Genomic DNA, 17,230 nt, shown 5'->3' with positions numbered 1-17,230 from the left:
GGGGGATTCTCCTACCAATTCCAATAGATACTTTGCTTATTTCTTTTCTATAACCTGGAGTCCTCTAAACAATGTAACTCATATATTGCTGAACCAGGTGTTCTGAGATAAGATGCTGGGACATCTGGCCTCACAGTCCAGTACTCAATATTTGGGTTCTTATTTGTTTGTTGTTTTCTAATTTGCAGATTTCGGGTCTTCATTCTGGCTAGAGGGATATTTCCTCCTAGTGGCCTATTATTCAAATTATGCAAAGCAATGAACAAATTCTCTCTTCAATGTTGATAAGAATTATTAGAACTTAATTTCCTTAACTGTTCTTTCAAAAATCCATTCATTCTTTCAACTAACTCAGATGGTTGTGGATAATATGGAATATGATATATCCATTCTGTGTTTTTTAATATACAATATCTCTTCATTTCATTACCTTTGAAATGTGACCCATTATCACTTTGTCTCTGCATTGGGGTTCCATAATATAGAGTTATGATATCTAGAGTTTTGTGGGTCACATTCTTATAGGGACAAGCCACTAATATACCTGAATAGGTGTCAACACAAGTAGATATAAATTTACTTCCTTTATCTTGGGGTAGAGGTCCAATATAATCTATTTGCCAAATTTGGGCTAGTACTTTTCCCCTTGTTATCTCTCCAGTTACTGAGGAATACTTTGTTCCTTTTCCAACTGACATACATACCATTCCTCTGCTACTTATTTTAAAAATGAATGAGAAGGGAGGAGCCAAGATGGCAGAGTAGAAAGATATACATGCTAGCTCCAAACCCACAGCCCATAAAATACCTGTAAAGAAGAACTCCCAACAAATTTTGGAGCAGCAGAAGCCACAGAACAACAGAGCAGAGGAGATTTCTGTTCCAGAGAGACCTGAAAAACTGACCTGAAAGGTCCGTCGTGCCCTGGACCTGGAGCAGAGCCCAGCCCTGCCTTGGTCTCACGGCACCGAGAGGGGCAGATCTGAGTGGGCTTCAGGGACAGAATCTCCAGCAGCGGCAGCGCAGGTCCCTCCACCCACAGGAGCCAAAGGTCAATGAGAGGGTCTTTTCAGCTTGCAGAGAGGGAAGCAGGGTGTCCCCATAACTCAGGCCCCCTCGGGAGGCAGTAGTGGAGGCAGCAGCAGAGGCAGCAGCAGACAAGGGCTCCCAAAGCAGGCAGGAGCTTGGATCCATTGTGGAAGGTCTCTGCATAAACCCCCTGAGAGAACTGAGCCCTGAGTGGTAGCCCTGCCCCGACCTGAGCAGCTGAACTTAATCCCACACTGAATAACAGCCCCGCCCCTGCTGAAAGTCCTAAGGCTGGGAAGCAATATTTGAATCTTAGGCCCTAAGTGCTAGCTGGGTGGATCTGGAGGTGTGGTGGGTGTGGAAAAGAAACTCAGAAGTCAAGTAACTGGCTTGGAAAATGCCCAGAAAAGGGAAAAAAAATAAGACCATAGAAGGTTACTTTCTTGGTGAACAGATATCTCCTCCCATTCTTTCTGATGAGGAAGAAAAATGCTTACCATCAGGGAAAGACATAAACGTCAAGGCAGTCATTTGCAAAATTATACAGATATGGCCTATAATGGATTGCTTGCTTCCCAAAGGGAATCGGTGGGGAGGGAGGGATGAAGAGAAGTTGAATCTCAAAGTTTTAGGAACAACTGTTGAATACTGTTCTTGCTACTAGGAAATAACAAATACAGGTAATGGAGTATAGAAAGTTATCTGGCCCTACAGGACAAAAGAAAAGATGGGGACAAGGGAAGGGAGGGATGATAGAAGAGAGGGCAGATTGGTAAGAGGGGCAATTAGAATGCTCGGTGTTTTGGGGTGGGGGGAGGGGACAAATGGGGAGAAAATTTGGAACCCAAAATTTTGCAAAATTTTTGAAAATGAATGTTAAAAGTTAAATAAATAAATTTTAAAAAAATGAATGAAAGATACTAATACTTTGGTCCTGTGCCCACTGGTGTGTGGCCTGGACTCCCAAATGGTCAGTTATTTGATAGACCCATTTTGTCAGTACCGGATCATCAGTTGGTATCGGAGTAGGGACAATATGTTGAGTAATAATCTTTGCTAGTTGATCAGCATGTGCATTGTACTCATGTTCTGGTGTGGTCTGTGTGTGCCATGTGAGCAACTACATGAAAAACTGACAAATTAGTAACCAGACATGTCCCATATATCTTCCCATAATTTTTTGCCCCAGATTTGTTTGTCATGGATTTCCCAGTTTTGATTTTCTCACATGGGCATCCATGTAGCTAACCCATTAGCTACTACTCATGAATCAGTGAATACATGACACTATCCTCCTTGTTCTGTTTTGATAGCTTGATATACTTCCATAAGTTCAGCATATTGACTATTTCCACCTATCCCAGTACTGTGCAGTCTGCCTAGTACCTGGGTTATAGGCTACTGCTTTCCAATGTCATTTGTGGCCCAAATATTTTGCTGTCCCATCAGTAAAGCATGCGTGTCTTTTTTGTTCTTCAGTTAATTAATTATATCCCTCATTCCATTTTACCAAAGACTGTACCAACTGTTGCTTTGGTTTAGGGGGTGTATCATTTCCCTCAGTATCTATGTTTGCTATAGATTCATGTAAAGCAAAAACTCCATTTTTGCCTGTTTTAAATCTATTTTGAATATGCCATTTCCATTTAATTATGCTAGCCTCTTGAGCATGTCCAATTCTGCAAGAAGCTGGGGTATTCATTACTCAGGTCATAATTGGGATTCCAGGCCTTAATATTACCTCAAGGCCCAAAGTCAATGGTCCAGTCTCTACCAAAGCCCAATATGCAGCTAACAACTGCTTCTCAAAAGGGGTATATTGAATTCCACATGAAGGGAGTTTCCTAGACCTAAATCCTGAGGATAGATTTTGATTTTGTTGCTTTTGCTGTTAACTTCAGTTTGCATATTCATCCTGTACAATCACTTGCAATTCCACCTGGCCACTCTGCATAAGCCACAAATCTAGGGTCAATTGTATAGCAGCCTTTGATTCTTCAAAAGCTTTACTCTGCTCAAGTCCCCAATTATATTCATATTTTGTCCTAGTAATTTTTATATAAGGGTTTCAAAATTTGTCCTAGATGTGGTATGTGATGTCACCAATATCCAAACAATCCTATAAACTTTTGGGCCTCTTTATTATTGGTGGCGACGGAAAAATCCTGAATCTTTTGTCAGGCTTGCAAGAGAATCTCTTGCAGCCCCTTATTCCATTGTATACCCAAAAATTTTATACTTTGAGCTAGCCCTTGAATCTTTGCAGGGTTAATTTCCCATCCTTTGCTTTTCATGTGCTCAGTTAAAAGTGTTAAACTCTTCTCCACTTTTTTTACATTTTCCCCCAATATCATAATATCATCTACGTAGTGGGTAAACTATACACCAGGTAGCTCTAATTCATCTAGATGTTCAGTCACAATCCTATGACAAATAGTGGGGCTATGCAGATATCCTTGTGTCAAGCATGTAAAAGTATATTGTTGGCCCTGCCAAGTGAAAGCAAATTGTTCCCATTGTTTAGAATCTAGTAAATGCTTAATGAATGCTTATTGAATGATAGCATAGGAATCAGAACATTTGAAATAATTTACAGTTATTGAAATCCCCAAATAATGCTATTATAGCATATATTTCACTTTTTGCTTGATTCTTTCATTTTAGCTCTTTAGGGTATAACATACCTCCTCAGCTCTTTCCATACTTTCTGCTTAATTAGACATGCCAGGTTCTGACTATTCTGAAATCTCTTTTGCTTTCTATTTTCCCTTTTTAATGTTTTATTGATTTGGGATTTTATACTATAGTCACTTCCCAATCCTTCCCTGTCCTGCAAAACTCTTTTTTTTAACCAAGAAAAAAAATAGTTAAGCAAAACCAGTGGACACAGTGTTCATGATTGACAGCATATGTGACTTTCCATGCTCATAATTTACCACCTGTCTGCCAAGAAAGGAAGAGGTGTGTTTCATAACCGGTCTTCTGGAACCAAGATTTGTCCATTGTATTTTGCCTTTATCCTTAGTAGAATACAAACAGCAAACAGCTGCTCTCTACTACAAACATACAGATACTGTTTTATACACAGCATTTCATCAAAGCAGCAAGTAGTGCAATCACCATGTCCTTAGGCATAATAAATATTAGTCAGAACTCTGGCCTGCAGCCATATTGGTTCTGATCACTGAAAGATACAAAATTAAATACTCTGCCTCATTCCTCTAGGTTGTCTCTCTTGGTATGAGCTGAATACTTTTAGTCCAATTTAAACACCATAGAGTAATTAATTGCCTTTAATTAAGAGCTATGTGAGTGAGATGATTAATAACCAATTATAGGGGAGATTCAGGTTTTTTCCCTGTCCTATTTCCTTGTTCAATGCCTAGCCTTGGAAGGACGTTACTGACCTCTGCCAAAATTCACCCCACCTAGACCACCTTATCTAGGTGAATTTGTGCCCACTGTGTTCTACTCAGGTTTGGGTGGGGATAAATATTGCCCAGGATAGGGGGTGATTTGAAAGTAAATAATATGATCAAAGCCAAGTCCCTAGCCCCTCATTAAAGGCCACCTCTCATAATATTCATTCTCTCTCATCACTGTTTAACTAATCAGAGTAGATTGCCACCCTCAGGAACATCCACTCCTCCAAGGGCAGATTAGCTTGAGTGGGTTCCATGATTGGCCTTGGCATTCGAGTGTCACTGACCCCTCTTATGAATAATATGCTAACATTATTAATAAACTGATTAGTTACTCATAAATAACATCTCAAACTTTTTAAACATCACACATAACGATAAACAGTTATTTCTCTATCTTGGTAAAACTCTAATGCTGGCCCAAGTGATTCCTAGTGTTGAGGTTTGGGGTGGTGGGGACCCCAAAATACCAACACCCCAGATCCTGCTCCAATAGATTTGACATAAGCCTTCTAAAAGTCAAAGAAAAACAAAGTCTATTGAAGATTTGCCACACTGGATTGACTCGTAAAGGAGCCTAAGCATTTGTAATGCTTGTATTAAGAATTGGGCCAGAAAGAATCTCAGTTAGACGGAATCTGAGCACCTTCATGGAGGCCAGATGGAACTTAAATGCAGAAAAAGACTGAGGAAAGAATCCAGGTGTTGCCAAATAATCTGGGGGCCCCAGGGAAGGTCTTGATAGGGAAAGTCAGCCTGGAATGTAGATCAAGTTCAGGGAAGATCCTGATTGGAGTGGTGGTAATCCAGACAATAGGATCCTTATAAGATCTAGGGTTAAAGGCAGGGAGCATCATGCTGGGAGACCTGGACCTCAAGAGAATGCTAAATCAAATAAGAGGAATCCAAGGAGCCCCTCAAGGCCAGGCTTTCCAGGGCCCTTCAAACAAATGGGACCAAAAACCTCCTGGTGCAAGGGACAAAGGTCTCTGCTTGGGCTCATACCCCATCACTAGTACTTGATCCCTCATATAGTAAAGTTCTGAGAGTGGGGGAGGGAAGGTTTTTAATGTTTTCAATTGAACAACTGAAGGCTCAAAAAGAAATTAAGCAAAATTTAAAAGCTTAATATTAAGCCTAGCCTTGATTTTCATTTTCTAAAGAAAAGTCAGTTAAGTTGGGACATTCTGGGAAGACGGTGGGGTAGGTCAGAAATTTCTAGACTTTCCAGATTTCCTCTACAAAAAGACAGAAAATTAATATGGAGCAACAAAAATAATAGGGTAAAGCAATTGTCCTCCTAAGATAACTTGAGAGGATCTCAGAAAAGACAGGGCCTCTAGGGGCTGAAGGTTGGTCTTGGTGAAGTATAGATACCACTGGGCTGACTCCACTGAATCAACCAAAGGCATAACCTGAGGGCAACTCCTAAAGAAGTGGACTTCAAGAAGGGGCCTCAAGAAATTTCAACTCAACTTCTGCCTCTGCCTCAGAAACTTTTACTTTACACAGTTTCATCTAAGGAACACAGACAGCTGAATGAGGAGATAATGCAGGATCCCCATTGTTTCCAGAGGTCAGGCCTAGCAGTACTGACCAGAGGTGATCCTGCGCTGTGATAAGCTGGAGCAAGGACATGACCAATGTCTTCCACACCGGCAGGGAGCAAGAACGTTTTCAGGCTGGGGGCCCTAAATGTGGCTTAGAAGAGGAGAGCAGCCCCTGAGGTTGATCCCCTGGAAAGAATTAAAAAAATAACAGTAAGGAGAACAGCAACATTACCCATAACTCAGGATTAGAACTTGATTATAAAAATAACCTGCTAAAACTAAAATAAAACAAAATAACAATAAAAATGAGTAAGCAAAGGAAAAAGAACCTGACCATAGATAGCTACTTTAGATAGCTATTTTGGTGTAAAAGAAGATCTAGGTTCGTACCGAGAGGAAAGATAGAATAAGAAAAGTGACTCCTACCCCAAAGAGTAACAACAAATAGTGATAAGCCCAAAAAGAATCCCTTGAACAACTTAAAAGGGAATTCAAAAATCAAATAAGGGACAGTGAGGTAAAATTAGGGGAAAAAAATGAAAGCAATCCAAGAAAATTACGAAAAGGAAGTTAACCAAATGGAAAAAGAAGTCCAAAATCTTAAGGAAGAAAATAACTCCTTGAAAACTAGAATTGGGCAAGAGGAACTGAATAACATTATGACACCAGAAATAATAAAACTAGAAAAAGTAGAAAAGAATCTGAAACATCTCAGAAAAAAAAATGATCTGGAGAACAGATTGAGGAAAGACAACATAAGAACTGTTGGACTACCTGAAAATTATAATCAAAAAAAAGAATCTGGTTACAATATTATGAGAAATTAAGGAAAACTACTCTGAAGTTCTAGAAAAGGGTAAAATAGAAATAGAAAAAAATCCACCATTCACCACTTGAATGAGATCCCAAGAGGAAAACTTATAGGAATGTCATAGGTTAAAGAGAAAATTTTGCAAGTAATTAGAAAAAATTTAAATACTGTAGAAATGCATTCATGATTTCACAGTACCTAACAAATTCTACTCAAAGACTGTAGGTCTTGGAACATTATATTTTGAAGAGCAAAAGCGCCAGGATTGTATCTAAGAATAACTTACCCAAAAAAGTTGAGTGGAATCCTGAATGAAAAGCAAATAGTTATTTGACAAACTGACTTTCCATTTTTGTACCAAAAAGACCAAAACTCAACAGAAAACTCAACATAAGAGATTCAGAAGAAATATAAAGAAAACACTGAAGACTAATTATAAAGCACTCATTAAGGTCAAACTCTTTATTATATACATGAAAATGTTATCAATATTTTTAAAACTGTCATCATTACTAAGGTACTTAGAAAGAAAGGCTGGGACAGAGTTGTATATGATGGGGTGATTCTAAAAAACAAAATTAAGTAGGAAAGGGTAAAAGGGAACAATTATAAAAATGAGGAGTGAAAGAAAGAACTAATATAGAAGAAGCAGGTGGAGGTGGAGGGCTGGTAATATTGGAATCTTCTCATCTGGGTTGAAGAAGGAACAACATGTACATCTGGAAGGATGTAGAAGTCCTCTGAACACATAGAGGTAAGAAAACTGGGGGACAGTCTTGAGGAAGGTTTGAGATTAGAGTAAAAGAAGAGGATGGGGGGACTCTTGGAACAGTGGGTAAAGTAGGGGGGGCAATAGGGTGGAAGGAAAGACAAAGTGACAATGATAGGGTAAAAAGAGAGGTTGAGAAACAAAAGAGTAACAATAAGATGGAGGGAAATTTACAAATACTAATTATAACTTTGAATGTGAATGGCTGTAATGGCAATTTAAGTGGGAAGATCTTTTCCATTCATTAATAGACCCATATGACCCCCCTGGGTCACATGGAAGTCTGAGTCACATGGAGCCTGTGATGAGAGGAGCTTGCTGAACAGGAAGGGTGGAACAGGAAGAGGCAGACCTAAAAGGAAGTCAGTCATGAAAGCAGTCAGAACTGAAAGACAGGCAAGCCTGCAGCTGGCTGTGAGTGAGAGAAGGGCATTTTGTTAAAGGGGAGCCTGTTTGTGATTTGTTTAATGGGGCTGGTTTATGGGAAATCTAACAGAGGGAAGGCTTGGGGATGGTAGTGCCTCTGCATTTGTTATTGTGTATAGATTTTTGTTACTATGATGGATTTGGCTTTCTGGCGTCTGAATAAATGTTTTAGTCTTGTCTTCCGTGTGGAGAGTCTGTGGTATTCCGCCGGGATATTCATGGCCATCGTAGGCACCGTGAATATTGCATTGACCCTACAATGGAATGTAAACATTATATCATCACTCTTTGTGGTGGCAAAGCACTGAAAATTGAAGGAATCCCCACCAATTGGGAAAATGGCTGGACAAGTTGTGGTATGTGGTTGAGATGGAACACTACTGTGCTTTAAGAAAAGATGAACTTAATGATCTTAGAAGGTCATGGAAAGACACAAAATGATGAAGAGCAAAGTGATCAGAACCAAGGGAACATTATATATGGTAACAGCAATATTGCTTTAAGGTCTACTTTGGGAGATTAAGTAATTTTTACTATTACAAAAACACAAAGTAAAAATAAAGGACATATGAAGAAAGACACTATCTGCATCCAGAGAGAGAGTTGAATACTGCTGATTGGCAGCATCCTTTAAGGAGATCTGAACTGTTATAAAAACCAAATCTGCATCCCAGGAATCTGAATTTTGCATTAGTAACAGTAGATTCCTTAACCTGTTCATACATCTCATCACTTAGTTTAGCCTCCTGACCCTTGGAGACTGGATTAGACGGAATTTCCCCAAATTATACAATGCATCAAAGATTGTGATTCCAATATAATCGGTTTCCTTGGTCATCCTAGGTATTTTACCTGAAGCGTTTAGAAGCATGATTCTTAGAAGGGGCCTATGACATTCAGGAAGGTCAGGAGCCCCCAGAAGATGACCTCTGCTTCTAGTTCTGAACCCCGAGTTGCTGTCAGAACCACTTCCAGTTCTCCGTCTGACCCCACACCCAGTATTTTGCTTTTCAGGCTGCAAGGGGAAGAACGCACACCGCATGGGCTACTTCTGAATCCCAGGGTTTAAGTGCGCTCGGACCAGCGCGAATGCCTCGCAGAGGAGGCCTCGAGGCCAGGGACTCAGGAGACCCGCTTCAAGACTCTTAGAAGCTGAGTGACCCTGGACAAGTCACTTCCCCTCCTCGTCAGTGTCCTCATCTGTAACAGGAGCTGGAGGAGGGATCTTTGCCAAGAAAACGCCACAAGGGCAGCTGGGTCCGACGCGACTGAATGAGGACAAAACCCGTGTGCTGACCGTGCAAGGACGCTGACCGCAGGGTGGCACAGGCCGCTAGGACGACGAGAAACCACTCGCGGGATACTCAGGGGCTGCGGAGAGCGACACGCTTCCGGGAGAGGAGGGGCGGGCGCTTCGGCCCCAGACGCTCGGCCCCGGGCAGGCCCCACACGAGAATTCCCAGCAGGGGTCCTTCCCAGCAGGGGTCCTTCCCAGCAGGGGTCCTTCCCAGCAGGGGTCCTCCCCCGCCCGCCGGCCCGCAGAGCGAACTCGGAGTCGCCCCTCCAGCGCGAACCCTCCGCTCTGCTCCACTGATTCCCCCGCCCCGCCCCCTCGCGGCCGCGTGGCTGTCAATCACCAAGAGGGCGCAGGAGATTGGCGGAACGGGGCGACAATAGCACGGGCAGGAGGGAGGGGAGAAAAGAAAAAGAGAAAAGGACACGTGGTACCGAAGCCGCGGCGGCGCACGGAGGTAAGCTGACCGCATCTCTGCTGGCTCTGTTTGGGGTGTGCCGGCCAGGGCGGCGTGCGGGGTTCGGGCCTGCCCCTGGGGCGGGGGAGGAGCCTGCCGGCGTGCCGGGGACCTCCTCCCCGCAGCCCCCGGGTCCTGGGTCCCGGGGAGCCCCGGATTGGGGCGGCCCAGAGCGGGGTCCCCCTCCTCGGCGCTGGGGGACCCTGGCGGCGGAATGTGCAGCCCCGGAAGCCGGGCCCAGGTTGGGGGAAGGCCTCGGGCAGGCCACCCTGGGCTTCCCCGGCTTAAACCTCCCCCTCCTCCTCCTTGCGAGGACCCAGGACTGGCAGCCGCCTTCTGCCCGACCCCGGAGCCCTCACCTGGGCAGGGATCCGCCCTGGCCGGACAGGTGGCTGTGACTCAGCGTCTGCCTCGTGGGAGGGGCACCCACGCGTCCCCCCTTTAATTCCATCTGTTCTTTAGGACAGATGGTGCTCTCAGGCGCTGGCGCTGTGACCGCGGAGTCTTCTTCCCCACTTTCGCGTCTGGAGGAGGCACTTGGGGTCCCTTGTCTGCCATGTCTCTTCATTTCCATTAAGAAAATAATTTTAATTAAGCGTGACTGTAGTGAAGGTGAAAGGGACACCGTTACTGCCCCAGTGGAGCCCAATTTAACGGGATGGGAATGAGGGGGGTAAAATAAGTGCCATGTAGAATGGTGAACACAAAGGGCTGCTACAAACTTAATATTTAAGGATGGAGAACTCTCAGGTCAGTTTCATGTGGCAGTGTCCCCGTTGTGTCAATTTCCCCTGCCTCTGCCTCTCCCTCTCCTGTACACCAGAAGGGCCAGGCAAGTCCGCTGAATTTGAAATAAGAGTAATTTTGCTTTTGAAATAAAAATGTTCATGGTACTATTCATTATTACAGTCCAGTGGCGGGGGTGAGCAGGTACGTTTATAACCTGCTTTTGCAGCCATGTTAAACAACACTCCCCCTTGTACATACAACCTTCAGCCAAATGAACTCTACTGTCGTAAAGGGCATTTCTTTATGGTTGGCACCAGCTATGTTGTTCCCTCCGTACCTGGAATGCACTTCTACCACACTAGCTTTTAGACTCCCTAGTTCTTGAGGATGCCCTCTTGGGCTGTCTTACCTTGTATCTATTCTGTATGCGTTCTGTACATACCTACACAGGTATGTGTCTCTCCGGGCTGGGTTGTAAGCTCCCTGAAGGCAGGTACTATTTATTTGACCTTGTTCTTTTCTTCCCCAGCACCTGGCACATTACTAAATGCTTATTGATTGATTGATCTTAGGAGAGGGCCGGGTAAAGTGTTAAAGAGAGAAAAGAAGTAGATTTAGAGCTTGAAAAGGGGTCTAGTTCAACCTCTTCATAGAAAAGGCATCAGTCCATAAGTCTTTAAGTGCCTGTTTTCTGTAAGTCACTCTGATAGGTCAATTTTTCAGTTCAAGCACTATGTGAGCTTTTTTTTTCCTACAAAGGCAAAAGTGAAACTGTCCTCATCAGGAACATTCTGTTGGAGGAAATAATATGTACATGTAAGAAAATGATATGTTGAAACATTAATGCAAATTAATTTTTTGAGGGCGAAGACTAAGAAAGGTCTGAGGGCAGGGACTGTATCTTGCTTCTGTATCCCCAGTGCTTAGCACAGTGCCTGGCATATAATAAGCAGTTAATAAATATTTATTAATGAATGTAGCAGTTAGTACCTAAACTGAGCTTCGAATTGATCTAGGAATTATATATAAGAGCAAACTGGCTTCCTGAGTTTTAGTGAGATTTACTTAAGGTCATACTAACAAAGCTAGTGATCAACATATGTACCCTGACTTTAAATGCAGTGATCTTTTTATTTCACAGTTGAATGTTCTTTGGTTACCTAATAAAGATAACTGATAGCATTTTCTGGCAAGCATATGTATAATCGAAGGAAGGTTACTTGGTTTCATTAAATTACTGAGTCTACAAAGACAGTTTTCAGGGAGTCTCTTCAATGGGATGGTACTTAGCAAACCTTTTAGATTCTTCTTTACAGGTAATATGACTTTAATGGAAATTATATTTAGAGGTTTAGATATAACCAACGGGTCTGGGTAACTGGATATGAAGGGTGAAAAAGAAAAGTCGTACGCCAAGATGTTTATCAGTTCTTTGCTAGAACCAATCTCTTAGAAAAAACACTAAACATCAGTATGAACAGTTGTGCTTCCTTAATAGTTTACATTCAAGTTTATTTCAGTGTATGAAAACATGAAACTTCAGTTTCTCCTTCAAAGTTAGTATCAAGATTCTCTATCCATTCTCAAAGATCTGTTGTAATGTGATTGTATAGTCAAATTTATCCTGAAGTTTAGCAGTGAAGGAGAGGAGAAATATAGGGCAGTAGCTGGATAAGCTAAGAGTATCAAAGGAAATCTGGTTTTACCCTTCTTTTTTTAAAAAGGCCTCAGTCCTAAAAAAAAAAAAAAAAAAGCTATCTTCATCTTGAAAGGGGAGCAAGTTGGTTAGCAGAATTTAGCTGCCTTAAAAATTCTGAATTGAATATTGTTGCATATCTAGGATGTTTTTAAGTTTAGTTTTATTAAAGGAGAAACGATGACTTAGAAGTTTGAGAGATGCAAACTAGTAAATATGCTAATGCTAGTGAAAAGAGAACAGCCAAAGAAATCTGTTTATAATGTCAAAAGTCTCCTCTGAGGAAAGATTAGGTGGGAAGGTGTACTTGAGACTGAGTTCAAAGTAGAATAAATTGCTGCTGTTCACTTGCCAGGCAGGAATTCAGATTAAAAACTTCTATTGAGGATGAATTCTGTTTAGGAAGGCACTAATTATTATCTATGTACCCAGTAATTGTAGGCGGGATCATTTTGAAGTTGGAGCACTTTGATCTGCTTTTAAATTTAAGATGCAGTTTATCCAGAACAGAACTTTATTGAGGAGAACTGATGAAAATATCAAATTTTTAGTTCTTATTTTAGATAATGAACTGATTGTTTTCCTGGAGAAAAGAGGTGACTTCAATCATTTTTACTGTTCTAAATCATTAGTTTGAACAGCTAATTTTGTTCTTCTGTGATGAAACTAAATGTAAATTGATCAAATGGGGAGTGATAACCATTTTTTTAAACACACCAAATTACTCAGAAGTCTGAATTAATTTATGATGACTGCTGTTTAGAATAAAACTGTTGGCTGGAGTTGGAAACAGTATCTTGCAATGGCATGTGCTGTGCATTTTGTAGGTGCTTAATGTATGGGATTTTAGATATTGAACTGGATTTGTTGTGATGGGCTTTTTGTAGCTGAATCTTTTACAATGCTATTTTTAACAGGTAGAACTAAACTCTCGTCTATGGTCTGTTCAGTTGTCTATTATTTCGGATTTGGTGCATGGAGGAAAAATTGATGTCTTGGTCATTCATATTATGGTTCGGAGAGCCTAGTAGCAGCGGCTCAGAAGTATTCTTAGCATTTTCTAATTGTGTGGTATTGTCTCCTCAGTAGCAAACACTCTCTGCTTGGCTTAGAAAGGGCGATGTGCAAGGCATTGGAGATAAAAAGATCAGATAATAGTTCTTATGATCCAGGACATTATAATCTAGTGTAAGAGATAGAACTAATTAATCCTATGAGGTCCACAGGAACCTGTCTCCTCTGGTCTGTTCCTGCCTACTCTACTTTTTGTTTTTTATTTTCCCTCAAAGTGGGAATGAGCCCTGATTGACATTTTCATACCCTTCAAATTACAAAACCACTATGCCTACATGATCATGTACTTTGTTTTGGATGCAAACATAGGACAACATTCTGTTTGTTGTCAGATTTGAGTCAGTCATTCTTATTTATGGAAGGTCATTTCCACTGGATTGTAAGTATTCACAATAACCACCCTTTTGTGGTTCTTTTCTGCTTGCCAGGTCCCCTTCCAACTTCATTTTACTCAGAAGGATGAGGATGAGCTCAATTTTATTCTCCACTATAAATTTGACCTTGATCTGTCAGGGTCACTACATTCACTCATTCAGAAGCTCCTAGCTGGCACTTTTCTAGTCACTTGGTCAATTATGTCAAATTCCCTCCTTTGGTTCTCCCATCACTCTCCCTAGTCTCCCTATTCCTATCCATTGGAAAATCTCTTGCAAGTCCCATTAGAACATCCAAAGGCCATGAAACCTTTTAGTGAGGAATAGTTTTAAGATCAACATCCTAGACACAGGGAAACATACGTACATAAAGGAACTATATTTATAATAATCTCTAATAATATTGAAATAGGAGGGGGCGGAGCAGAAAGATACACATACGCTAACTCTTACCCCACAGCCCATAAAATACCTGTAAAAAAAGAACTCTCAACAAATTCTGGAGCAGCAGAAGCCACAGAACAACAGAGTGGAGGAGATTTCTAGCCTAGAGTGACCTGAAAGACTGACGGGAAAGGTCTGTGGTACACCAGATGCGGAGCAGAGCCCAGCCCTGCCTTGGCACAGCAGGCTTCAGGGACAGAATCTCCAGCGACAGCACAGATCCCTCAACCCACAGGCACCAAAGGTCAGTGAGAGGGTCTTTTTGGCTGGCTAAGAAGAGAGCAGGGTATCCCCATAACTCAGGCCTCCTCAGGTGGCAGCAGTAGAGGCAGCAGAGGAAGGGGCTCCCAAAGCAGACAGTAGCCTGCATCCATTGTTGAAGGTCTCATTGTAAACCCCCTGAGGGAACTGAGCCCTGTGTGGCAGCCCTGCCCCCCACCTAAGCAGCTGATCTTAATCTCACACTGAATAGCAGCCCTGCCCCCACCTAAAGCCCCTGGGGGATTGGAGCAACTCATCTGAATCTCAGCCCCCAGTGCTGGCTTGATGGAACTGGAGGCCAGGTGGTTGTGGAGAGGAAACTCAGAAGTCAAGTAACTGGCTGGGAAAATGCCCCAAAAAAGGAAAAAAAATAAGACCAGAGAAGGTTACTTTCTTGGGGAACAGGTGTCTCCCCCCCATCCTTTCGGATAAAGAAGAACAAGGCATACTATCAGAGGAAGTCAAGGCCTCTGCCTCCAGGGCCTCCAAAGGGAACTTAATCTGGGCTCAGGCAATAGAAGACCTTAAAAAACAAGTTAGCAGCTTACTAAAGGAGAACCAAAAAAGTGCTGAGGAAAATAACAGCTTTAAAAAGAGGCTAACTCAACTGGAAAAAAGAGGTCCAAAAAGCCAGTGAGGAGAAGGAGGCTTTAAAAAGCAGAATTAGCCAAATGGAAAAGAAGGTTCAAAAGCTCACTGAAAAAATAATTCATTGAAAGAGAGAAATTGAGTTCAGGGAAATGAATGACTATGAGATAAACCAAGCAGTTAGAAAACAAAACCAAAAGTTTGAAAAAATAGAAGATAAAGTGAAACATCTCACTGGAAAAACAACTGACATGGAAAATAGATCCAGGAGAGATAATTTAAAAATTATGGGACTATCTGAAAGCCACGATCAAAAAAAGAGCCTAGACATTATCTTCCATGAAATTATCAAGGAAAACTGCCCTGATATTCTAGAACCAGAGGGCAAAATAAATATTGAAAGAATCCACTGATCACCTGGTAAAAGAGACCTGAAGAGAGAAACTCTAGGAATGTTGTGGCCAAATTTCAGAGTTCCCAGATCAAGGAGAAAATATTGCAAGCAGCTAGAAAGAAACAATTTGAGTATTGTGGAAATACAATCAAGATAACACGGGATCTGGCAGCTTCAACATTAGGGGATCAAAGGGCTTGGAGTGGGATATTTCAGAGGTCAGAGGAACTGGGATTGAAACCAAGAATCACCTACCCAGCAAACCTGAGTATAATACTTCAAGGGAATAAATGCTCATTCAGTGATATAGAGGATTTTCAATCATTCATATTGAGGAAAAGACCAGATCTGTATAGAAAATTTGACTTCCCAAGACAAGAATCAAGAGAAGCATGAAAAGGTAAACAGGAAAGAAAAATCATAAAAGACTCTGTAAAGCTGGACTGTTTACATTACTACATGGAAAGAAAATATTTATAACTCTTGAATCTTTTCTCAGTATTTGGGTAGATGGAGAGATTGTACACACACACACACACACACACACACACACACACACACACACACACACACACTCACACACTCACTCTGAAACAGGTAGGGCAAACAGGCAAAACCAGTAATTTTATTTTAGTTCCAGGCAAGATGGCAAGTTCGTACTTTGACCAGCCACAGTTAGGTCTCTTTGGCCATAGTGGTGAATGAGACTTATCAGTTTTTATGTTGGTACTGACATTTTCAGTTTCCTTAATAGTCCTTACAGATTCCTTATATTATTTGAGTATTCTTGGCCATCTTTTATACTATGTGGAAAGTTGGTTTAGAACATGGTTCCTTTCCTTCTGCCTGGTATTTTTTCTGAGGTTTGTAGAGTTCTTTACATGTTTTCTCATTTGATTCTTATAATAACCCTGTGAAGCATTTGGTATTATTATCCTCATTTTACATATGAGGAAACTGAGGTGCTGAGAGATTAAGTGATTTGCCCAGGGTCTGATGGCTAGTTAATGTCCGAGGCAGTATGTGCAACATTGTCCACTGTGCCACCAGAAGTATTGCCTTCTTCCCTGTGTTCTCGCTACAGGTTTCCATAATTCTCCTGCTTGTATACACATATACTTGAAAAGCCACATGGAGGGCCAGCTTTGGAGTCAGACCTGAGTTCAAGTTTTTCCTCTGATCCATAATGGTTCTTTGATCACAGGAAAATCATTTTACCTCTCAGTGCCCCAGGCAACTCTGTTAAGACTAAATTATGGAGAAGTTGTTGATGTTCATTGATAGAGTTTATACATTGAGAATTAATACCTCACACCCGTTAGATTGAAATTAAAATAATTTTTCAAATTTGCCCTGTATTTTTGTACTTTTGACCTCTTTCATTTTTGTTATTTCATATATCCTTTCATTTATTTTTGCTTCCCCTTTTTTGTAACATCCCATATAGTTATAGATATATTTTAATAAGTTTTCCATGATTTGCCACTGACAGTTTTTTCCAGGTCTTCAGAGGCTATCTATTTCCATTTAATCTCATAGTTCCTTTCATTCTGAAATGAATGAAAATTCCTCCTCTTCTTGCATGCATACCTAGAAAAATCTCCATAATATGTAGCTAATGATTCATTTTTGCCCAGGATATAAAACCAAGATCATTCAAACTGCAGGAGACACATCTGGAATTGCAGCTAAACAACACATACCTGAACACTTCCTTTAGGACTAATGTTCTAAGGCCACGTAGCCTTTTCATGGTTTAGTGTGAGTCTCTTAGTAGCCTCACAAAGTCAGGCCAAATCTAATGTCTAGCTAGAGCTTATCAAAACACCTCCCCTCTCAGGATGAAGATCTACAGTTCTACTTCGTCTCAGTGCTGCCCAGTAATGACATTAGTCACAACAGAACCACATTG

At 41.4% G+C, this 17,230-nt stretch overlaps 2 protein-coding genes across 3 annotated transcripts in view; one reads left to right on the top strand and one right to left on the bottom strand.

Annotated features, from left to right (window-relative positions):
• Positions 1-3,151: 3,151 nt before the first annotated feature.
• On the bottom strand, positions 3,152-10,717 carry LOC140502409 (uncharacterized). Its single transcript, XM_072606596.1, has 3 exons — positions 10,666-10,717; positions 8,860-10,156; positions 3,152-6,187 (listed from the first exon to the last, which is right to left on the bottom strand). Exons 1-2 carry the CDS (start codon positions 10,715-10,717, stop codon positions 9,372-9,374), a joined length of 837 nt encoding a protein of 278 aa, XP_072462697.1. The 3' UTR covers positions 3,152-6,187; positions 8,860-9,371.
• Positions 9,631-17,230, top strand: part of CNDP2 (carnosine dipeptidase 2) — a 35,904-nt gene continuing 28,304 nt past the window's right edge. Inside the window, exon 1 of one of the 2 annotated variants that reach the window (XM_072604094.1) lies at positions 9,631-9,758. Coding sequence is in view for 1 of the 2 variants with exons in the window: in XM_072604093.1 (XP_072460194.1) it covers positions 14,225-14,319 (95 nt within the window). In the remaining variant the exon portion in view is untranslated. Of the gene's footprint in view, positions 9,759-14,081; positions 14,320-17,230 lie in introns of those variants that run through there. The other variant, XM_072604093.1, reaches the window with a different exon arrangement.

This window comes from Notamacropus eugenii, chromosome 4, assembly GCF_028372415.1.
Source record: "Notamacropus eugenii isolate mMacEug1 chromosome 4, mMacEug1.pri_v2, whole genome shotgun sequence".
Classification (NCBI taxonomy): domain Eukaryota; kingdom Metazoa; phylum Chordata; class Mammalia; order Diprotodontia; family Macropodidae; genus Notamacropus; species Notamacropus eugenii.
The sequence above is the reverse complement of the archived record's forward strand: the minus strand, read 5'-3'. Positions and strand labels throughout refer to the sequence as shown.